Raw genomic sequence first — 24,803 nt, 5'->3', positions numbered from 1 at the left:
AAAGTATAGATATCAAGCTTCCTCTAGATATATTGCTCATGTCTCTGTGTTGTGTATTGGCTGAGTTATAGTCTATTTTAATGACGCGTTTCTGAATGAAGATCACGGAGATCAACGCGGCAGACAGCACACCCTTTTTGTTTTCTTTATTTTGTAAAATCACAATATTTTTTTGGTTTTGTGAGTATATACAAATAAAAGTAGACCCTTTACAGATTCGATTGATGTACTGCTTTTATCTGTACAATCAGAAATGACCGAGTAATTGAAGTTCCTTTTGGGAAACTGCCACAAAACGCGTATACGCGTGTTTGGACCCCAGGGGGTTAAAGCCACTTGATGATCGCCGGCAGCTGGGACCGATCAGCCCATGATGAGGACGTGCAGGTGTGCTGCGTTGGTTGCCAGGGCGACGCTGATGAGGCCAGAGAGACTCGTCACAATATATATATATCAGAGGTTGCGCTAGACTTCAACATTGTCCGTCAAAATGACGGACAGGGTCGTAAAAATTCCGTCATAATCTATTATTACCTGTCATTTTAATTTTCATATTATAATAACACATTAAATTGCTTTTATTTTTGTTCACATTTTCACTTTTAATCAATAACCTACAGGAGGAGCATATTGTATAGGTTTATGTATTTATTTATGAAAAGAACAGATGAACAGAGACTGCGTCACTTTTCGTGTTTAATACTACACTCAGCAGTAACAAAAGCATGCTAAGGCTGGGTAAAAAATTTGAGTTCACGATTTGAAATAGATTCTCATTTTTATGAACTAATATTTATTCTTAAATCCCAATCGGTCTTTCGGATATGCTGTTTGTACATAATGAAGAGTAGGCTACATAATGCCTTATTTGTTACTTTCAGTATAAAAAAGTCTCAGATTTCTAATTCTGTCCATTTCATTATGAAATGAATTACTAAATACCGTTTTGGCGCTCTTTAATGTGGCGTGATAGATCGCTGTAGCCTTAACTGGGTACTGGACTATGTGTAATCAAACGCATAGCAAAAGATTCGTAAGAGTTTTGTTCTGGATTACGTGCTCTGCTGCCACACTGAAGCGCACTTGCCACAAACTGGACAGGGGTGGGAACAACAGCTACAAATTACAATGGTCACCCTCGGTGTAATCCGTCAAAGTGACGGACAGCCTTCAGATTTTTCCGTCACTGATTAAAAAATTCCATCAATTCAATTCAATTCAAGTTTATTTGTATAGCGCTTTTCACAATACGAATCGTTGCAAAGCGCTGTACAAAAGTTTAGGCTACTACAATATATTTAGTAATTTTAGTATTTAGTGGTGAATACTGTATGTCAAGTCGATGTACATATGATATAAATGTTAAAATCAGTAACTGTGTAATCGAACAGATGATGAACACTAATTGCAATGATTATGTGCTGTGATCAAACTTGTAAGAAAATTATGTAGTGCTGTATGTTGTTTCAAGGCTGGCATCATCTGCGGTCCTCTGAGGGGTCGGCATCATCTCTTCTTCTGAATCCAGACTGAATCTTGTGTAAATCCTAGTTACCACGGGATGGAAATCCCGTGGCAGAAACAGAGAAACAAATAGAGAAATAATTAGCGTAGCTGCTGTTCCAACTTCCAACCAAACAAAAATGATGTGTTTAGCCCAAGCTGAAGAATATTAATGTGCATTTGATCAGATGTAACTGAAGTACAACGTTATGAGATACATTATGTGAATGCTTGGCTAAAGAGATGAGTCTTTAATCTAGATTTAAACACAGAGAGTGTGTCTGAACCCCGAACGTTATCAGGAAGGCTATTCCAGAGTTTGGGAGCCAAATGAGAAAAGGCTCTCCCTCCTTTAGTGGACTTTGCTATCCTAGGTACTACTAAAAGTCCAGAGTTTTGCGACCTTAGGGAGCGTGAGGGATTGTAGCGTAGTAGGAGACTAGTTAGGTATGCAGGAGCTAAACCATTAAGGGCCTTATAGGTAAGAAGTATTATTTTGTAAGTGATACGGAACCTAATGGGTAGCCAGTGTAGAGACTGTAAAACTGGGGTAATATGATCATATTTTCTTGATCTGGTAAGGACTCTAGCAGCTGCATTTTGGACTACCTGTAGCTTATTTATTGAAGAAGCAGGACAACCACCTAGTAGTGCATTACAATAGTCCAGTCTAGACGTCATAAATGCATGAACTAACTTTTCTGCATCAGAAACAGGTAACATGTTCCGTAGCTTAGCAATGTTTCTAAGATGGAAGAATGCTGTTTTAGTAACATAGGAAATATGATTTTCAAAAGACAGGTTGCTGTCTAATATAACACCCAGATTTTTGACTGTAGAGGAAACAACAGTACATCCGTCTAGTTGCAAGTTGTAGTTTAAGAGATTCTGTGTACTCTTTTTTGGTCTAATAAGTAATATCTCAGTCTTATCTGAATTTAACAGTAGAAAATTATTGGTCATCCAGTCTTTCACATTTTCAACACACTCTGTTAACTTTGCTAAGTTAGAAGTTTCATCTGGTCTTGTTGAAATATATAGTTGAGTGTCATCAGCATAACAATGGAAACTAATCCCATATTTCCTAATAATATTACCAAGGGGTAACATGTAAATTGAAAATAGTAGAGGACCTAGGACAGATCCTTGTGGCACTCCATACTTTACTGGTGTTAGTTGCGATGACTCCCCATTTAAATACACAAAGTGGTAGCGATCGGACAGGTATGATCTGAACCATCTTAATGCCTGCCCTTGAATACCTGTATAGTTTTGTAATCGATCTATGAGTATTTCATGATCTATAGTGTCGAACGCAGCACTAAGATCAAGTAAAACTAGCAATGAGACGCAGCCTTGATCTGCCGCAAGTAGCAAGTCGTTTGTGATTTTTACAAGTGCAGTTTCTGTGCTATGATGGGGCCTGAAACCTGACTGAAATTCTTCAAAGATATTATTATTTTGCAAGAAGGAGCACAATTGAGCAGACACAACTTTTTCTAGAATTTTAGACATAAATGGAAGATTAGAAATGGGTCTGTAATTTGCCAGTTCACTAGGGTCTAGCTGTGGTTTCTTAATAAGAGGTTTAATAACTGCTAGTTTGAATGGTTTTGGGACATGACCTAAAGATAACGATGAGTTAACAATATTAAGAAGCGGTACTTCTGCTACAGGTAACAACTCTTTTAGTAATTTAGTGGGTACAGGATCAATGACGGAAAATTTTTGGTTAACGCGACCTCTGATATATATATATATATATATATATATATGCAATAGTTCTTACTGGTCCTCAAATTTGGCTGATAAGAGTGTGATATTAGAACAATATCAGAACTCCAATTACCGTTCCAGCATTTGTAATTGTATCACTCCACTTGTGGTACTTCTCACAGTGAGTGTCATGGCGAACACACAAAACCACTGTAATTTTATAAATAATACTGTTTTTGGGTCACATAATATATTTTTAAGAGTACTTGTTTATAGGTCAAGCATATAGTTTGTTAATAAAGATAACATTGAAAATTTGTGTTGATGTTTTTGGACCTGAGAGCTCCAAGGCATCATTGACTGTTCAGCAGATATTCAAACTAATGATTATTTTGAAAAGTAATACAAAAATATTTAAACGAAACAACTGAAAGTTCCTTTGTTACTAGTTCTAAAGTGATGTTTTGGAATTAGTAACGGAGGCTTATGCTCAGCTTTTTAATTAGTAGATTTGTGGCAGAAGGTGGTAGTTCTGCACAAATGAGAGTGTACTGTTCTCTTTATATGTTTTGCTTTCTAAGCGTATAATATAAATAAACAGCAAGCCAAACTCTGTTCAAGAGCCAGGATATGTCATGATCAGGGCTGTGGATTTTCCCTCAGCCACCTGAGGTCGCTGTCCTACACTGCACTTCCTTGATTGTCCACCTGTCCTTGTCATCAGCACTGATCACCCACATCTGTTCACAATTATCATCAAGACTATAAGTATCCTCACTGCTCATTCTGCTTCATGTCTGCATTGTCTCTAGTTATGTGTATTTTGTGTTCTTGGAAATCCCTGGCCTTTGAGTTCTTGATTTTGTTTTGTAGTGTTTCAGTTTGTGCCGTGTTGGCCTTTTTGTTCTGTTTTTGTGTTTATTAAATATATTCTTTCCCTCCCTGCATTTTGACCCAGACCTCATCATCTTTTACCGTGACAGGATATGAGCGCCTTGCTCCTTTAATAGTTCAATTTGTGGTTTACACAATCACTCTGCGGCCAATGAACCGAGTAAAACTGTAAATGAAATGAAAGAAATATAGAAAATTATCTAACTGTAACATACTTATCCGTTAAACAAGTAAATGTATACAGATACATTGCTAGTTAGAAGCATCTTCAATGCAGAGTACTAGTGCAATTTGAGATCGGCAATCACAAACATAGTTAATTACATCACCTTTAAACTGAACATTATATTGCTTCTGCAATATAAACTGGACATATTAATGATTTAAATTAACTTACAGCCAGTGCTTTCAAAGGATTTAGAAGAAGGATGCGGCACAAACATGTCAAGGCTCGTTGCATCACGAGCTCGCTGCCTTACGAGTTCGCTACTTCCCGTTTCCTAATATGCGTCACTCGCGAAAACACGTCAAAATAAGAGTCCACACTGCCACCTAGCGGCAGGCGAAAATGAAACTTACACCGAACATTGAAGTATCACAAAAATATAAAATTGGTCAATGCAAATGTCCATCATAAATTGTACACAGCCTCTAACAGAGGCAGAACAGAGAGCTTTTATAAAAAAGTAATTTTTTGTAACCTATTTTAAAAACTAAAACTGCAACTTATTCCAGATTCATTACATGTACAGTAAAACAAAGGTTTTTCCAGTTTCTCTATTGGAAATATTTGAGTCATTAAATGACTGTCCATACAGTATAATTTCCAGGTATCTACTTTTTGAAACCACAATAATAGGGAAGACTGCTGACATCACAGTGGTCCACAAGACAATCACTGACACCCTCCACAAAGAAGGTATTTTATTGCTGAATGGGATGGCTGTTCACAGAGTGATGTATCAAAGCATTTTAAATGCAAAGTTGACGGGAAGGAAGAAATTGTGTAGGCAAAGGTGCACAAGATGACCGCAAGCTTGAGAATACGGTCAAGCAAAGCCAATTCAAACACTTGAGAAAGCTTCACAAGGAGTAGAATGAAGACGCAGTCAGTGCATCAGGTCTCCATGCTCAGATGTCTTCAGGAAAAACACTACCAATCCAGATCTGAACCAGAAACCAAGACAGAAGCATCATACCTTGGCTAAGGAGAAAAGCAACTGGATTGTTGTTCAGTGGTCCAACAGTCCTCTTTTCAGATATCGTGCATATTAATTATCTGAAATTATAGCTATTGTTTTTACAATTTTCTTCATTTACTGTGTCCCTGTGTATATATATATTATTGTGGCGGGAGCAATCAGCGTTGCACTGGCAACATACAACCTGCACCTGGAGCTACTCACCACGGACCAATCGTTCACGATAAGCAGATTGGAGGGGACGTCACCTCCTTACAGACCCTTTTTATTGTATTTTTAGAAACACTGGTTTAAACAATTTATAGAACAGCATTGAATGTTTATTAACAGGAAAGTGAAATAAAAACATTTTTAACCTTGTTACACAACAATATTGCAATATTTACCATTACCAATACAGCATCATAGGGATGTCAAACTTCTACTATAAATGTGTGCATTGTGTGAGCTGTCTCTTTAATGCTGTGTAGTTTATATACATGTTGCTGCTCTTTAGGCTGACATTTTGGCTCGTCACTTCCTGTTTTGCTGCGCTGCGGTCTGGTTTGTGTTTTTAGCTCTCTGTATTTGTAGCTTTCAGGAGCTTGTTTTTCTTTAGAAATCTCTATCTAATTATTACTCTCTGCTGTTTAAAGTATTTAAAAACAGTTTTACTCCCAACAGACTTGTGAAATTATTCGTCACACTAATCTGACCGCTTACTTTACCCGTTAACCGTGAGTGCAGTGAGCTAGCTATTTTAGCTTGCCACTTGCGGCTTACATTTTATACACGTAACGTTACTCCATTAGCGCCTACTACCGCTCTCCTTTCTATCTCGCTGATTGTTCGCTTTTATTTCAAAACCACGATCTGAAACGTGTTAGCATTCCGCTAATCGATTAGCTTGCAAATCGCGATTCCTTTTACATCCTATTTACTCCGTTGTTCCTCCTCCCATCCCGCTCTTCAAGTGTTCATCAAGTAACAGAGGTAAGTTGGGTCCTTTCTACAAAAACGGTGAGTAATGGCTTCTTCTCTTGCTGTTGTTGTGTGCACCACATGCCACATGTATAGTTTATCTATCTCTGTCGACAGTGAGCCTTATACATGTGATAAATGCAGGAATATAGTTAGGCTGACAGAGAAGATCACAGAACTAGAGACACACATCCAAACTTTAATGGAGGATAGTAAGAATGTGAGGGACTTAGATACGGCTTTGGATGTGACTAGCTCAGGGAGTCATGCAAATTGTTCGGTTCCGGTAACAACGCCCGTGCAGCAGGGCAACTGGGTGACTGTGAGGCGGCATAGTCGCGGGTCAAAACACCGCTCTTCCGTTCCGATCAGAACATCAAACAGGTTCTCCCCACTCAGTGAAGCACCCACTGAGAAACCTGATGAAAGTGCTCTAGTAATTGGCGATTCTATTGTACGGAACGTGAAAGTAGAGACTCCAGCCACCATAGTCCAGTGTTTACCGGGAGCCAGAGCGCCTGACATCTTGGCAAATTTAAAAGTGCTGGCTAATGCTAAACGTAAATTCAGTAAGATTGTTATTCACGTTGGCACTAATGATGTTCGACTTCGCCAGTCGGAGATCACTAAAAATAATGTTAAAGAGGTGTGTGAACTTGCAAGTACGATGTCAGACACTGTAATATTCTCTGGTCCCCTCCCTGCTTTCCGTGGTGACGAGATACACAGTAGACTGTGGTCACTCAATGGCTGGATGTCAAAGTGGTGCCCGCGAAATAACATAGGTTTCATAGACAATTAGACAAGTTTTTGGGGCAGACCTGACCTGTTGAAAAGAGATGGTCTTCATCCCTCCGGATGTGGAGCATCTCTTCTGTCTAGAAATATGGCACATAGTCTTAGCGTTTGCACTTGACTAACTGGGCCCCAGGTCAGGAAGCAGACAGACTGGCTAAACCGACCGTCTGCTAGCCGCCTCACGTCACAGAAATCAGTTAATTCTCAGCACATAGAGACCCTTTCACCTAGATATCACACTATAGAGACTGTGTCTGTTCCCCGAGCTCGAAAATACAATAAACTTCCAAAGCAATTTAAGAGTCGCAATTTAATTGATGTTCAACAAATAAAAAATGTACATAATACTGAGAAACAAATGATAAAGCTTGGCTTATTAAATATCAGGTCACTTTCTACGAAAGCACTTTTTGTAAATGATATGATCACTGACCATAAGCTAGATGTGCTCTGTTTGACAGAAACCTGGCTAAAACCAGATGATTACATTATTTTAAATGAGTCCACCCCCCAAAATTACTGTTATAAACATGTGCCACGTGTAAAAGGTAAGGGGGGAGGTGTTTGCACAATTTATAACAATATGTTCAGTGTTTCCCAGAGAACGGGCTTTAAGTATAACTTGTTTGAAGTAATGGTGCTCCATATAACATTATCCAAAGAAACAAGTATTAATGCTAAATCTCCTGTGAAGCTTGTACTAGCTACTGTATATAGGCCACCAGGGCACCATACAGACTTTATAAAAGAATTTGCTGATTTTCTATCCGAATTAGTGTTGGCCGCAGATAAAGTCTTAATAGTGGGTGATTTTAACATCCATGTTGATAATGAAAAAGATGCATTGGGATCAGCATTTATAGATATTTTGAACTCAATTGGGGTCAGACAACATGTGTCAGGACCTACTCATTGCCGAAATCATACTTTAGATTTAATATTGTCACACGGAATTGATGTAAATGGCGTTGAAATTCTGCATCAAAGTGATGATATCTCTGATCATTATCTAGTCTCATGTATACTCCAGATAACTAAATCTGTAAAATTAACTCCTCAGTATAAATACGGTAGAACCATTACTCCTACCACAAGAGACTGCTTTGTAAGTAATCTTCCTGATTTATCTGAATTCCTCAGCATATCCAATAGCTCAGAAAAACTTGATGATGCAACAGAAACTATTGACTCTCTTTTTTCTAGCACTTTAGATATAGTTGCTCCTCTGTAGAGGTTAATCCTTAATCCTAAAAAAGATTAAGGAAAACAGTCCGACGCCGTGGTATACTGAACACACTCGCGCACTGAAGAGAGCACAACGAAAAATGGAACGCAGCTGGAAGAAAACAAAACTAGAGGTTTTCCGTACAGCCTGGCGTGAATGTAACATATCCTATAGAAAAGCACTAAAATCTGCTAGATCAGACTATTTTTCATCTTTCAAACATAACCCTAGGTATTTATTCAATACAGTGGCTAAATTAACGAAGAATAAAGCACCAACAGACGTTGAATTTTCTCAACAGCACAGCAGTAACGACTTTATGAACTACTTTACTACCAAGATAGATAGTATCAGAGATAAAATTGTAAATATGCAGCCATCCGCTACAGTATCCCATTAGATATGCTATAGATCTCCTGAGGAAAAATTCCATGCATTTTCAACTATAGGAGAGGAAGAGCTGTGTAAACTTATTAAATCATCTAAACCGACAACATGTATGTTAGACCCTATTCCATCTAAGTTACTAAAAGAGGTGCTTCCAGAAGTCATGGATCCTCTTCTGAATATTATTAATTCGTCACTATCATTAGGATATGTCCCCAAAACCTTCAAACTGGCTGTTATTAAGCCTTTAATTAAAAAACCTCAACTTGATCCCAATGAATTAAACAATTACAGACCAATTTCCAATCTCCCTTTTCTGTCAAAGATACTAGAAAAGGTAGTGTCCCCACAATTGTGTTCTTTCTTAGAGAAAAATGGTATCTGTGAGGATTTCCAGTCAGGTTTTAGACCGTATCATAGCACTGAGACTGCTCTTATTAGAGTTACTAATGACCTTCTCCTGTCTTCTGATCGTGGATGCATCTCTCTATTAGTGCTACTAGATCTAAGTGCTGCATTTGATACTATTGACCACAATATTCTTTTAAATAGACTTGAAAATTATGTTGGCGTTAGTGGTAGTGCACTGGCTTGGTTCAAATCGTACTTATCTGGCCGGCATCAATTCTGGTCCAAAATGCAGCAGCCAGAGTTCTTACTAGAACCAGAAAGTATGACCATATTAGCCCGGTTCTGTCAGCACTGCACTGGCTCCCTATTCAACATCGTATAGATTTTAAAATCTTGCTAATTACTTATAAAGCCCTGAATGGTTTAGCTCCTAAGTACTTGAGCGAGCTCTTATCATATTATAGTCCTTCACGTCCGCTGCGTTCTCAAAACTCCGGCAATTTGATAGTACCTAGAATATCAAAATCAACTGCAGGCGGCAGGTCCTTTTCACATTTAGCGCCCAAACTCTGGAACAATTTACCTAACACTGTTCGGGAGGCAGACACACTCTGTCAGTTTAAATCTAGATTAAATACACATCTCTTTAACCTGGCCTACACTTAATACATTTCACAATCCAAATCCGTTAAAGGATTGTTAGGCTGCATTAATTAGGTCAATCCGGAACCAGGGACACTTCCTAAAACACCTGATGTACTCGTTGCATCAGAAGAAGAATGCCATCTACACTAATACTAGTATCTTTCCTTCTTATTCCGAGGTCACCGTAGCCACCGATCATGTATCCAGATCAGACGGTCACACAAGGTTGCTTTGACACAACTTGTATTGTAAAAAGCGCTGTATAAATAATCTTGACTTGACTTGACTTGACATTTTTAACACCACCCACCAAACAAGAGAAAACGTATCTCAAACCCCGTTGATAGTGTTGCCAGGGTCGCGGTTTTCCCGCACAATTGGGCCATTTTTGAAAATGCAGTCGCAGGAAAAAATTCAGAGCAGCAGGTTAGGGTTTTTTGGGCTTCTTTTATAATATACCGCGGCTGCCAAAAGTGTATCTACAGACAAATAAAAATGAAAACAGATCCTTTTACTATTTTGTATTACACTTGGAATATATACCTGGCAAATTAAGATCATCACAGACTAGTGCTTGAGTGTCTTCACAATTTTTTTTTGACAAAAATATATTACTATGATTATGATGTAGTAAAATGTACATCTCAAAACAATACTATGCTATTATTTATACAAAATATAATTCAAGCCAAATGTTTTTTTTTATTTTTTTATCTTGAAATAATTTATGAAATAATAATAATAATAATAATAACAATATATAATTTGTGACTCAAAAAGAAATCACAAAAGACCCCACAACAACATCTAAAGAACTGCAGGCCTCTCTTGCCTCAGTTAAGGTCAGTGTTCATGACTCTACCATTAGAAAGAGACTGGGCAAAAATGGCCTGCATGGCAGAATTAGAGACAAAAACTACTGCTGAGCAAAAAAACAATAAAGGCTCGTTGCAGTTTTGCCAGAAAACATCTTGATGAACCCCAAGATTTTTTGGAAAATAATGTAGACTGACAAGACAAAAGTTGAACTTTTTGGAAGGTGTGTTTCCCATTACATCTGGCGTATAAGTAACACAGCATTTCAGAGTAAAGAAACATCATACCAACAGTAAAATGTGGTGGTGGTGGTAGTGTGATGATGGTCTGGGGCTGTTTTGCTGCTTCTGGACCTGGAAACTTGCTGTGATCCATGGAACCATGAATTCTGCTGTCTTGTTGTATCAGTGTTGGTTTTAAAAGATAAAATCCGCTAATATTTGAGGATGAATGTGGTCAGCTTAAGTTACCAAGGTAAAAGTCCGTGTTTGCTATATAAACAACATTGTGGTCTTTTACCAAGGTCACTTCAGCCTCTCTATATAAATAGAATTATATATATGTGCGTGTGTGTTCTTACTTGTATGTTAGTGAAGTGCAATCACATAATGTTCATTGTTGTTATACCAATCTCATGGTAAATGTTAAGTTTGTAGTCTTAGAATTAATTCCAAATAAGTAAAGATATTTTAGGATTAAGTGAAAATGAAGCTTGTTTAATGTTTTTGATTCTTGTGCACCCCTCAATTATTAATATCTAATAATATATTTGTAGTATGTTCAAATTGAAAACAACTTAAAATATATGATTAAATGTGTAAAAAATATTTTTAGGCTATACAAATCACATTAACATCATGTCATCATCAAACTGAATCATTTGAAATGGGTCACGTCACCAGTAAGCACTAAGACACAAATTACATAAAGTTACTTACTTTTTAAAGTGCCTGACACTCCCGCTGACTGGAAATAAACCGATATCTTGAGTTATGAAGTTACTCAAACAGTAAAGTGTCTAAAATGCCGTGAAAAGAGCACAAGCAGAGCAGCTGATAGACTGAGCATGTGTGCAGTAGCGTGCCCCTTTGAGGTCTGATGCTAAAGTGCCCTTGCGGTCTGGTCTGTGTGATCAAAATAAAACAAAGATAAATAAATTTCACAGGAATGTGGAATGACTTTTTTATTGTGTAACTTATATTTAGGCCACTTTGCCATCGCAATTACTTAAAATTAATAATGAATAAGCTGCATGTTCAAAATCTCGCCAAAACCCCGTCACTCACAAGTCATCACATCTCACTAACGTAGTACATTGATTGACAGGTCTCTGTTAAACTAAACCAGTAAGGGTTGCGTTAAGCAAAAATGAGTTGATGACTGCACTACACATTATATTACTGTGATACTTTGAGCTCCAACATATTAAAATAACATGAGTAATGATAAAAGCTAAGAAAAAAGCAGCTGATTGGGTGGCTTTTAATTTTTTTAAAGCAGCCCAAATTTTGTCTACCCGCCCAATGCGGAAACCAATTATTCGGACACGTCTGATTTGAGAACCGATGAGCTGATAATACTACTCGTGCGTGATTCAGCGAGTAGTGAAGCTACCGAACCCAAACAGCATGTGGCTGCCTGATATGACTGACACCGTCTACACGTCATTGCGTTATAGCATAAAAGAACCGGTGAACCGGTTCATTGGAACGAACTGTCCAAAAGAACCAGTTCGCGGAAAAGAGCCGGACTTCTCATCACTAATATGTGTGTATGTTGTATGTTGATGCTGTAAATAAAAACATTCTGTGCACAAAAGGTTTTTAAAGTCCTTCCGTGAAATGGTCTAGGTCAGTGGTTCTCAAACTTTTTCAGCAGGAGGCCCCTTTGTGTAGGGTGAATCCTTTTGTGGCCCCCCTCCTCAAAAAATAAATAAATAAATAAAAATCAAACTTTTTAATTAATTTTAGATTTTAGATTCTGTTTGTAGTCTTTATTTCTCTGATTTGTTAAATTTACATTTCACAAAATATAACATTGTATTAAAACAGTTTTGACAGTAAAACTAACATTGTCTGAAAAGTGCAACAAAAGTACAGAATACTGAACAGTAATTTATTTGTTATTTATTTAATTTATAACAGTAATTAATTTGTCCATAGTAAAAGTTAATTTATATAAATTTGTAAAAAGGAAAGTGAATAAAACATTTTACATTGATGAATGACAGTGGCTCAAAGTTCTGTTTGCAACCTGAACAGCAGTCTGATTTTTTTAACATAAAAAAAAAAAAAATATTAAAAAGAAATCGTTTTACAATATAAAAGAAATGTACAATATTATACAAGTTTTACAGTATTAGTAGAAAGTAGTGACTGAAATTTCAGATTCAGTCCATTGAGACAACTGAAAATGTCTGCAAGGTAGGCTAGTTTTGCCATCCACTGTTGGTCAGAAAAGAACAGTTTTAGATCAGGTTTGTGTTCTTTCAAAAATTCATGTAGCTCACGTCTCAGTTCGAACACTCGCTCTAAAACCTTTCCACGTGAGAGCCACTGCACTTCTGAATGGAAGAGTAGCTGATCATGAGCTGCTCCCATCTCTGTGCGTAGTTTTGCGAAGAGACGTGACTTCAGCGGTCTTGACTTCATGAAGTTGACAGCCGCTACTACTACTTCCAACACAGCGTGCAGATCGGTGCCATTGACTTCGATGTAAGTGCTTGTCGATGAAGCATACAGTGAGTGGCCGTGATCTTTGGATTTGCGGCTTTAATTCGGGTGACAACTCCACTCCTGTCCCCAGTCATTGCTGCCGCACCGTCAGTGCAAACAGACCAAATTTTTTTTCCCAACTCAGTTGTTCTTCTACCATGAAAGTGTCCAATATTTTGAAAATGTCCTCACCTGAAGCTCTCCCCTAGAGTTCTTTAAAAAAAATAACAAATCTTCTGTAATTATACTGTCCCATACATATCGAACGTACACTAACAACTGTGCAGCGCTGCTAACGTCAGTGGATTCATCAAGCTGAAGCGCGAACTGCTCACACAAACCTAATCTTTCGGTCAGTTGAGATTTCACATCAAAAGAGATGTCTTTGATCCGTCTGCTTACTGTGTCAACTCCGACTCCCAGCTCCTAATTTTGGAGTCGGTGGAATCGACTCCTCGACTCCATTTACTTTGAATTAAAAGTGACGTATTTTTGTAAGGGTTGTAGGTGATTTTTCTGTCATTTAAATTTGATATATATGGACATTAACTCCTAAATAAACTCCTTATTTGGATTTACATTTCATTAGCTAAATTACGTGTTTTATCTTAATTAAATATTTATCTGGGACTGTACAGGAAAACATATAACTAGCGTTACAGCGTTTACCTCATCTGTCTCATCTTGACTGGCAGTGGTGCTTGGCCGTTGAAGACTTGCGAGTTCTGTTCGATGAAACGCTTTCAAGTGTTTCCACATGCACGACGTTGAACTGTTGAATGTGAAGCAACGTTTACAAATGTCACAACGAACTTTAGTTTTGTCTTCGGTCTGTTTGAAATATTTCCACACGGTTGAGGTCGGGGTTGCCATTATAAGTTAACGTTACTGGATTCAAAAACAGTCATCACTCAACAGTATCACTCAATCAACCGCCACTTGCCAATTATGGGCATGTCCCACTCTCACCCTGAGGACTGGTACATGATTGGTTCGTAAAACCTACCGCAGTGTTTTGTGCCAATCACAACCAATTGACTGTATTGAACCACATCATGATTGATTGAGCCGCAAAACAGACCCAACAGAAAAAAAAAACTATCTATACATTATTGTTCTTTGTTTTCCTGGCATTACTTATTTTTTCCTCTCATTTCTTTATCTTTTTGTTTTAATTTCTGTATCTTTACATTCATTATAATCTTTTCGTTATAATGAACTGTTGCTGTGTTGAACTTGAAAAAAACACTCGACACTGGGAGTCGATTCCAACACTAGGGCTAGTGAGAGTCGAGGAATCGACTCTTTTGGAGTCGACTCCCCATCTCTACTTGCTGTGCTTTCTCAGGCATTGTAGCGATGTTAGTCAGTCGTACCTTCTGCTTGATATATTCTTCTTTTTTTCTCTGGAAAAAATCCTTACTTTTATTTGTATGCTCCAGATGAATTGTTGTCAGATGTCAGTTAAGTTTATATGGTTTCAGCGCTTCAACGGATAAAATTTTCAAGCACAGTGTGCACTGTGGTCTGCCGTCACTGTATTACATAAAACCATATTTTATGTATGATTTGTCAAATTTACGCAATTTTGTTTTTTTCAAGCTAGGCTCCTCTGAATTAACCTTCTCAGCTGAGACACTGTATCCTCTATCTAAAAACCTATCCATGTTACATGATCTTTGCATTCATCAGCGTGTTCACGGCTAACTGTTCTGTGCACTGGTACGTCAATGGAGGTTTTGGTGACGTTCAGCGTAGTGTGCTACGTAAAATTTACATTTACATTTTTTTTATACTTCTATTTAAAAAAAAAACATTATAGTTTACATATGTGACCCTGGACCACAAAACCAGTCATAATGTTAAATTTGACAAAACTGAGATGTGTACATCATGTGAAAGCTCAATAAATAAGCTTTCTATTGATGTATGGTTTGTTAGGATATGACAATATTTGGCCGAGATACAACTATTTGAAAATCTGAAATCTTCTTTGTAGTTTGTTTATTATGTGGTTTTGTGTTAATTGTTTCTCTTAGGTGTGTATGATGTTATGAGTTTCTGTGGTTTTCAGTGTTTCTTGGACTTCTAGTGTTTTAGGGTTATAGCTATACAGCTGCATTTAGACCCTGACTGAAAAAGAAAAAGCGATATAATTCAGATCCATTAGAATGTGGTCCTTACTTTAACTAATTTCAGTGTAAATTTTTAGTGCAAAATAAATTAATTTAATATTTCTCTTCCAGTGTATTGTTTATGGATATTTCCTATTAGCTCTATAGGGGCAAACGGATATAAATTACTCCTTAAAACAGCCATTTCTGCGTCCCGTCATGTTGAAGCCAGTGTGTTTTCATCGATAACCACTGCCCTTGTCTTCGTCGTTGAAAACGAAAGTGTTTTTCAGTTTGAAGAGCTTCCGCAACAGTCCGAACCCAGATCGAGCGCAGTTCACAAAAAACACATTTTCTCGGCTTTTCAGCGTTATTGTCTGTAAGGTAGGTTTAAAGAATTAGTTCGTTTCGGTTCGTTTCGTTTTCACAATATACTAAGTGATTGTTAACTGATTTTACGGCTGATATAATAGTAGTACCCAAGGTATAATAAAGTGCGTCACATTCCTAAAATATGTCTTCGTACTTCATTGATGATGTGGAGCAGTATAAATGCAATTATTTGTTTAGTTCGTCCAGTAATAGCATTTAATATCATCGAATGTTTACTGTTTGGTGCATTTTAACACAAAGAGTAAGTATTTAGCGTTCTTTTTTCTTATAGAGGCCTTCATGAGTCACTTATAGGCTACTTCCGGAATCTTTAAGATCAGTGCTTTTTTCTGTGCCGCATTTAGATAATTTAGATAGATAGAGTTTTAAACAGTAATTTGTTATTAAATCAGTAGATTTGTCAGTAAATCTATCTTTTTGTTACTCTGAATGAAAAAGATATAGTAAAATAAATGTATGTATTTAAAATGATGTAACATGTTAATTTAATGTTAGATTTAGTCTGAGTTACAAGGGTCAAATGAGAATTTTGATAACAATAGCGTGAGTCCTGTTGTAAGGCAGAAGGAATAATCAGTAACAAATACACTCCAAGCAAAACAGTATTGCAAACTACAAACAATTAATGTTATACACTTTGTGAAAACGCATTTAGTAAAAGATTCTCCAATTTCCAATAGACTAAGATGTAGACAGTTAAAAGGAATGAGTACTTCATATGCAATTGAATACTTTTACACCCTCCTTTCATCGAGATATCTTTCTTTTATTACTTTATTTTAGGCTACACGCTGAAAATGGAGAGAATTTTGGAAGAAAATGTTGAAAAGTTGAATTTAGTGTTACTGGGGAAAACTGGAGCTGGAAAGAGTGCAACAGGCAACACAATACTGGGACGACCAGCTTTCATATCAAAGAAAAGCTCCAACTCTGTCACACAAGATGTCACTGAGGCATCTGGTACCGTTTGTGGATATAACGTGACTGTTTATGACACACCTGGATTCTGCGACACACAGAAGCGTGAAGAGAAGATTCAGGAGACATTTCACAATGTTCTTCAGAAATGTCAATCGGGACCCTGTGCGTTTCTGCTTGTCATGAGAGCGGACAGATTCACTGCAGAAGAACAAAACACTGTGGAGAAAATTGAGAAACTCCTGGGACAAAACCGCATACAAAAAACCTGGATTCTCTTCACCAGAGGGGACGAATTAGAAGAAGAAAACATGTCAATAGATGATTTCATTAAAGACAACAAAACCTTGCAGAAACAAATTCAGAAATATGAGGGAAGATACCACGTGTTCAACAACAAGAACAAAGCATCCTGCCAAGTAAAAACGCTGCTGAAAAAAGTTTCCAAACTATATAAACAGTTTAAAAACATTGGTAAGTCTATTAACTGTAGAACATATTTACAGTTTTGATTTCAGTAGATTGTAGATTCTTAAACACTTTATCCACTTAAATGTTTTTTTTTTTTTTAAATGACTGGAAACATACATTAATTTGCGAATGCCCCAGTAAAAAGAGGCAACAACCTTAAAATGGATGTAATTTGTAATGCATTAAAATGAAATGTTATAGAAATATAAAATACTGTTAATAAATACTCTTAATAAGTACTCTTATACAGTGCCTTGCAAAAGTATTCATACCCCTTCATTTTTTTCACATTTTGTTATGTTGCTGCCTTATGTTAAACTACTTTAAATTACTTTTTTTTCCCCACATCAATCTACACTCCCTACTCCATAATGGCAAAGCAAAAAATGGGTTTTTAACATTTGTGAAAATGTATTAAAAATAAAAAACTGAGAAGATCCCGTTGCATAAGTATTCATACCCCTTTCTGGGACACTGGAAATGTATCTCAGGAGCGTTCATATTGCTTCTAGATGTTCCTTGGAGTGGAGTTAAACTGTGGCAAATTGATTTGAATGAGTCTGATTTAGAAAGACACACACCTCTCAGAAAAGCTCTAACAGCTGAAAATGCATCTCAGAGCAAAAACCAGGATAACTGCCTGTAGAGCTCAGTGACAGACTTGCGTTAAGGCGATGATCTAGAGAAGAGTTCAGAAACAAATCTGCTGCATTGAAGGTTGACAGAAGCATTCTCCATAATGGAAGACGACTGGAACAACTAGGACTCTAGAAAATGTCCAAGCTGACAGAGATGGAGAGGTGAAAAGGTGAGGCAAAGAATGGCAGATAATTGCCAAATGCAGATGTGCAAAGATGCTCACATCAGACCCAAAAAGACTTGAGGCTCTAAAAGTGCTTCAGTTAAGGGTATGAATACTTATGCAATGTACTTATTTCAGTCTTTTATATTAAATAAATTTGCAAATCTGTTTTGTGCTTTGTCATTATTATGGTGTATGGAGTGTAGATTGATGTGGGGAAAAACTCATTTAAAGCAGTTTAACAGAATGCTGCAACAAAACAAAATGTGAAAAAAATGAAGGGGTATGAATACTTTTGCAAGGTAAGTGCATATTTTCAAAAATGTTCACTAAGGTAATGTAATGGACTAATTGTAGCACGTTACTACTGCTACAAAATCCAACTTCACCGCATTTAACCTAACCAGTGTTGTGGACAAATGCAGCCAATTTCTCACCCAGCTTAAAACTGTTTGGCCCAATAGCGGAAAAATGTTTTATGAAATGTAAAGTGTTTACAGATGGTGTCATATATCTGGCAAATGACAGATATTGGGTCCATATCATTTAATATTTTCATTTTTTCTTTCAGGAGGGGTGAAAAAACTGAAAGAGATTCCTGAAAGGTTTGAAGAAAATCTCCCCGCACAGAAAATTAGTGCTCCTGGGTAAAACTGGTGTTGGAAAGAGTAGAGCTGGAAACACTATATTGGGAAAAAATGCATTTAAATCTAAACTTAGTGCGAAGTCAGTAACCACTCAATGCAAAAAGAACCGTGCTAACGTTGAAGGCAGGAATGTGTCTGTAGTTGATACTCCTGGATTCTTTGACACAGAGATGGATCTTGAGCAGTTAATACCAGAGATAGCAAGACGTGTTGTATTATCCACTCCTGGACCTCACGCTTTTCTCATTGTTTTTCCTGTGAATGTGAGGTTTACTGAACAGGAACAACAGATTACTGAGCAAATTCAAACACTTTTTGGAGCAGATGTGTTGAAATACTCCATCATCCTCTTCACGCATGGAGATCTGTTAAAGGGAGAGTCGATAGAGAAACACATAGAAGGGAATTCTACATTGAGACACCTAGTTGAACAGTGTGGAGGCAGATATCACGTCTTCAACAATGAGAATTACAGTAACAGACAGCAGGTCAGTGATCTACTTCAGAAGATTGACACAATGATCGAGCAGAATGGAGGAGGACACTACACCACTGAGATGTTAGAGGAGGCACTGAGACTTGCACAAGAAGAGGAAGAGAGAAAACAAAGAGAAGAGGAAGAGAGACCGAGTGAAATGGAAGAACATGAGAAGAAACAAAGACAAGAAGAGATTGAGATGGAGAGAAGAAAGATAATGGAGGAATATGAGTCAAAGTTAGCTGAACTCAAGTCTGAGCTAGAAAGAAATACAGACAGGAGTCTGAAGAAAGAAGAGAATAAACTAGATGAAGAGGGGGGGCAAAAAGACAATGGAGGAGCGGGAAATGGGGGAGAAAAGGACAAGAATAATAAAATGTCATTTTTACAGTGGATCAAAAACATTTTTTTTAAATAGTACTTGCAAAACTATGTTCATGTTCATTTTCCAGTTTGCTTATCAGGAAATTTTTTTCTTTTTCACATTAATTCAATATAGATATTCGGATGGGTTATGTATTGTTGTGGATTATCGTGAGCCAAACAAGAGAAATAAACTTGTGAAGACTGAAATTAAAGACCAAACTTTTTGGTTTTTGTCTTTGTCTAGTCTTTATTTCTCTGTAGAGAATGATCTGGTTTTACACACAGCTTGAGTCTGTGAGCAAAGAGATGAGAGGCAGGCTTATATGGAATAAAATCACTGTTAAAAATAATCGTACATAATTCAAAGCATTTGTGTGTAATTTTAATTTACTCGTGCGTAATTTAAAACTATTGTATGTAATTATGTTTTTTTGTCAGAGTCGGATTCCAAAATTACGGCCACAACATTTTACTGATACAAGATTTTCTGTGTTTGTTTTAGAATACAACTCCAAAATGTACGACTATGACAGCTCACAGACACAACGCTTGTTTTCACAACACCTGTGTTACACGTACGACATGCAAATTACGACCACGAAGGACGGTGTGCGAAATGACTATCAAAAATACGTCATCACGTTCCCAGGCATTACCTTAAGTGTTGGACAACAGAAAATGGGGAATCAGTCCAGTGTCAGTGGAAACAGTCAGTACAAGAAAGAAGGTCCAAGTCAAATGGGCAGTCAGTGCAGCAGGAAATGGCTAGGTTTGAGATGTGTGTGTGTGTGTGTGTGCAATAATACACAATATGAAAAACACTGAAAGGAGAGACAGAATTACAGCTTACACTTGCAGGACTTGGAAGAAGATCATTAACTATAACCGAAAACATGACTCATTCAGAGGTAAGATTTAGTGATGCTCTGATTGATCGGCCGATTTGGGCTACTTAATATTAAAGATCTAATCAAGAGTCTAACTAATGAAAACATTGACCACTATAATGGTTGCTTAAAAATGTTGTTTTTCTCCTTTGGTGATTCTGCTTATTAACATCAGGTGTCTTCAATAATGATCAATCATCACTTTGTTAATCACCTAATTATCTCGTTAGCTTAAACACTGCTTCAATGTTACTTTAACACTATCTGGAGTGGGACCATATGTACTCTGAGCAGTGTTGATTTAACACTGGGGACTTTACTGTGTATATGTGTATGTATATTTGCATATATAAAGATGTGTATGTATATGTGTGTGTATTTATGTGCAGGTATATGTATATATCTGTGTATATGTTTGTGTGTATGTGGGTGTATATGTTTGTATTCAGTATATGTATGTATATACTTCAGCTCAAGTAAATACTAACTACTTGTTTTCCTTTAACAGTATGATTTACTGAGAGGGGGTGGGATTAAAAAAGTGTAAACTTCTTCCCAACCCTTTTCAAATATGCTAAGAAAAAAAAGAAAGGAAAAGAATATATATAGGAAGATTGTTGTTTTTTTGCTGTCTTGTTGACATGTTTCTTGCATATTTGAAATAAAATGACTATCAAATCAAATCAATATGAGCTGGCGACCTCCGGTGGTGAGCGGACAGAAGGACATGGGCAATGTTCATGATAGCACCAGGACATCTTGAATTCCTTGTTCAGAACAGGGTTAGTGCAGAAATGCAAAATTAAATTCCAGGACTTTCACAGACTTTTCAAGCACGTCTTTTTTGGTTTTCAAGGACTAAAATCAGAGATCTCACTTACCAAACAATATCATTATTACCCTTGAAATTCTGATTCAGTAAAACAAGGCAATATTTTAATACTGTAATTGATGTTTTTTAGTAATAAAGTAAAAATAAGCTTTAGTACGACTATAAAATGTACATTTAGAAACTAACAATGAGGCATCAAATCCAAGTAATTGCACAACTTGTTTACATATCCAACAGTTTACCTTACTTAGATATAATTAGTTACTTTTACTTAGTTGTTATGCTTACTAGGTTTTATTAAGTTACAGCTAATTTCATGGCATATGAAACAATTTACTTACTGTTTTGAAGTAAGTGTCACTCAAAACAGTAAGTAACCACAAAGGAACCAGCGACATTAATACACCAGTGAGAGGCAGCAGTGCACTAATATGTTGCTAATATGCGTCATAACAACAGAAGAAGAAAAGAAAAAAATTGAGGTGGGACAGTTCTTAGCCTAATAGATTTTTACCCATTTCCTCCACTTTGGAAGTCATCTTTTTCTAGTTGCATTGGTTTCAAAGAAAGAAAGAAAAGTAATAAATAGGTCACAGCTGCATTGGTCTAAATAAAAGATAGCCTCACTTTGGTGTTAAGTTGTTTCACTCTCTCTTTTCAGCAGACACCGTGAAAACCACAAGAAATAAAACATATATTATTCACAATATGCATTTCTACTAGTCCTTTTCACAGTCTCTAGTTTAAATGTCCGCTGGTATGCATATGAACATGTGCGATAAATCCGAATCAACTAACATCAGTCTATACACATAAAATCTTAAATGCAAAAGTAACAAACTTAACATGAATTACCGTGTGCGCCCTCTTAGACCATGCAGATTTAATCAACTCTTTCTCAGGCTCTGAATCATTAGCATCTCTCTGCCACCAAGTTAGTTTGCCCCATAATGCAATGGTCCCAAGCACCACTCAACTTAGACATGTGATCTGCCACACCTCAATAGTAGCTCTTTCTTAAACAACCCATGACTTTTGAAACATTTCAATGGTGTACATTCTCTGCTATGACCTTGAATGTCACATTTATACCTTAGTCGTCAGGGATTGCATTTCACAGGTAACGTTAGCCAACAACAGCAATTAGTCATGTTACACTTACAGCCATGGGCGATGCTCCTCGTTGTCCTGTCTGTACTCTGAAGATTGCTGGGATCGCCGTGTCCTTTAGACGCCGTGCTGTAGTACCGGTAAAACTATCCAAATAGTCATCTGGTTCAAAATGCTTGGAGCAAACACGCCATTTCTTGATCGTTTCTAACGATGTTTTGAGATCTATGTTCAGAGCAGCCAGCCATTGATTCATTAGTCGGAATTGCTTTTTTTTTCGTGGGAATTCTATGAAACATGGTAGTAGGGTAAGTCTTCGACTTACAATCACTAACAATTTACCAGCTGCAACTCTGACAGCTGCAACAACCGGAATTACACAAACTTAGTGCCGGTCATATTGGAAGTTACCTAGCTGGGATCTAATTTCAGGCGCTGTGTGATATTACTGCGCTGTGTGATATCGCCAGAAAAGGAGAACGGCTGAATGGATTTCAAAATGGTAAAACTCAACTTATTAACTCGTGGGGAGTTGGAGAATGATCCTATTTCCTTTTTTTTTTTTTTTTTTTTTTTTTTTTTAGCTTTTTTGAACACAATAAAAGTCCAAACTAATTTGAACAATTGACAGTAACAAGACTGACTTAATACAATACTTAACAATAACAGTCAGAGATATAACAGTATGACATATGCAAATAACGTTTTACAATTGTCACATCCCCCCCCCCCACCCCTCAAAAAAAAAAAATAAATAACGTTAAGAAAAATCAATACATATTTGGGTTTAGTCACACCATGGTATTTTAGACTTGCATATAATCTTAAGGAGACAGACCATATTTGACATTATACTTTACTTTTTATACGATTTTCTCCATCAATGCAAGGAAAGAGCCCCCAATTTTCATATAAAGATCAAGGCGTCCTGAGGCTCTAAATATCACACGTTCATAGCTAGTAATATTGGACATGAGTTCTAGCCACTCACTAAACGAGGAGGGCGTAATAGATTTCCAATGTCTCAGAATGACTCTACATCCAGACACCATAGCTAAACGGCACCATTGCCTTTGTTGGCGGGAGAGGTATGCATCTTCTGGTAAAATCCCCAACATACAGAGAGCAGGGTTCTTGTGTAGTGTTAGGCTAAACATGTTATTAACAAAATGTACAATCTTTTCCCACAGTTCCTTAACCTTATCACATTCAAACAGCATATGAACCATACAGTAGTACCAGTATCAGTTTTACATCGCCAGCATAGGTCATCGTCTCTTAATTTAAGTCTAGCCATCCGGCTTGGAGTCCAGTAACACCTGTTAAAAATTTTATAGTTTATCAGTTCGGATTGAATTTCACGAACACAGGTATGCCATTTGGATACAACCTGCTTCCAGATTTCATCCTTGATTGTTTCCCCCAGATCTCGTTCCCATGCCAGTTTAAGTCCACTTAAATTAGTGCATTAACATCTTGGATTAAGGCATAGAAAGCTGAGCAACCTACTTTTTTATGACTTATTGTAGTAAAGATTTGTTGTATATCCGTTGGTGGGTCAGGGCCATTTTTAATGGTTGCAAGGAGGCAATGTCTTATTTGCAGGTATTTCCGAAATTCATTATTTGTCAGTTTATACTTTTGTTTCAAATGAATAATTGACACCACATGTTCTTCTTCATACAGGTTATCTAAGAAACATCCCTTTATTGGCCCACTGTGTCCAGCAGAAAGGCTTCCTATCTATTTTAAATTTAGTATTATACCAGATCGAGGCTCTAGTTGTCAACCACGGGTTTTGTTTGAAGTTTTGATGATACAATTTCCAACTTTCTCTAACTAATCTAAGAATATGATTCTGGTCAGGTACTGGTCGAGCAAGCTGTGTCAAGAAAGCCTCTACTGGAAAAGGGGCCAACAATTCCTTTTCAATATGAACCCACCCAGGGGCTACGTTAGGTGCCAAATTGATTTTAGACCACTGCGAAAGTGAAAATGACCTGTCAACTCTGGACAGAGAGAGCCCACCTGAACTTTTCGAAGAATACAATTTGGTACGATTAAAAAGGGGTTTCTTTCCTTGCCAAATAAAGGATTCTACCTTCTTATTGTATTCCTTCAGAAGTGATAGTGGTAACACAAGGGGGAGCATATATGACAAATAATAAATTTTGGGAACAATTATCATTTTAACAAGATTAATCCGGACCAAGATAGACATTGTAAGTTTGCTCCAATTCTGTAACAAATTTTGGATCTCTTGAATAACTGGTTGAAAGTTAACCTGCATAATTTTCTCCAGTCCAGGTACAAGTTTGATTCCCAAATACACTAACCCAGATGAAACACATTTAAATGGCCATTGCACTTCTAACATATTATTATGGTTTTTAGACAGAGGCATTACTTCTGATTTACTCCAATTAATTTTATATCCTGATATTTGAGAGAAGTCATCAATTAAAGAGCACATTGTGGGTACCGTTATTTGTGGATTACTAGAAGTAAGTAAAATATCGTCAGCATAAAGAAATATTTTAATGCTCCTGCTGACCAGCTAGAACACCTTTAATA

At 37.0% G+C, this 24,803-nt stretch overlaps 1 protein-coding gene and 1 long non-coding RNA gene across 2 annotated transcripts in view; one reads left to right on the top strand and one right to left on the bottom strand.

The window, feature by feature from the left end:
- Window positions 1-24,803, bottom strand: part of LOC141339345 (uncharacterized) — a 299,598-nt gene that overhangs the window by 28,446 nt on the left and 246,349 nt on the right. The gene's annotated exons all lie outside the window — the stretch shown is intronic.
- Window positions 16,516-24,166, top strand: LOC141342660 (GTPase IMAP family member 8-like). The gene is made up of 4 exons (XM_073847160.1): window positions 16,516-17,110; window positions 18,515-19,315; window positions 19,903-20,169; window positions 24,096-24,166. Exons 1-4 carry the CDS (start codon window positions 16,516-16,518, stop codon window positions 24,164-24,166), a joined length of 1,734 nt encoding a protein of 577 aa, XP_073703261.1.

Source organism: Garra rufa, chromosome 1 (assembly GCF_049309525.1).
Source record: "Garra rufa chromosome 1, GarRuf1.0, whole genome shotgun sequence".
In the NCBI taxonomy this organism is placed as follows: domain Eukaryota; kingdom Metazoa; phylum Chordata; class Actinopteri; order Cypriniformes; family Cyprinidae; genus Garra; species Garra rufa.
The sequence above is the reverse complement of the archived record's forward strand: the minus strand, read 5'-3'. Positions and strand labels throughout refer to the sequence as shown.

Excerpts from the sequence above, each read along its gene's own strand:
- LOC141342660 (XM_073847160.1), top strand. The coding sequence starts at position 16,516 with ATGGAGAGAATTTTGGAAGAAAATGTTGAAAAGTTGAATTTAGTGTTA. Across the intron at positions 17,111-18,514 it reads TAAACAGTTTAAAAACATTG|GTTTGAAGAAAATCTCCCCG; the intron begins GTAAGTCTATTA and ends GATTCCTGAAAG. Across the intron at positions 19,316-19,902 it reads AGAAAGAAATACAGACAGGA|AATACAACTCCAAAATGTAC; the intron begins GTCTGAAGAAAG and ends TGTTTGTTTTAG.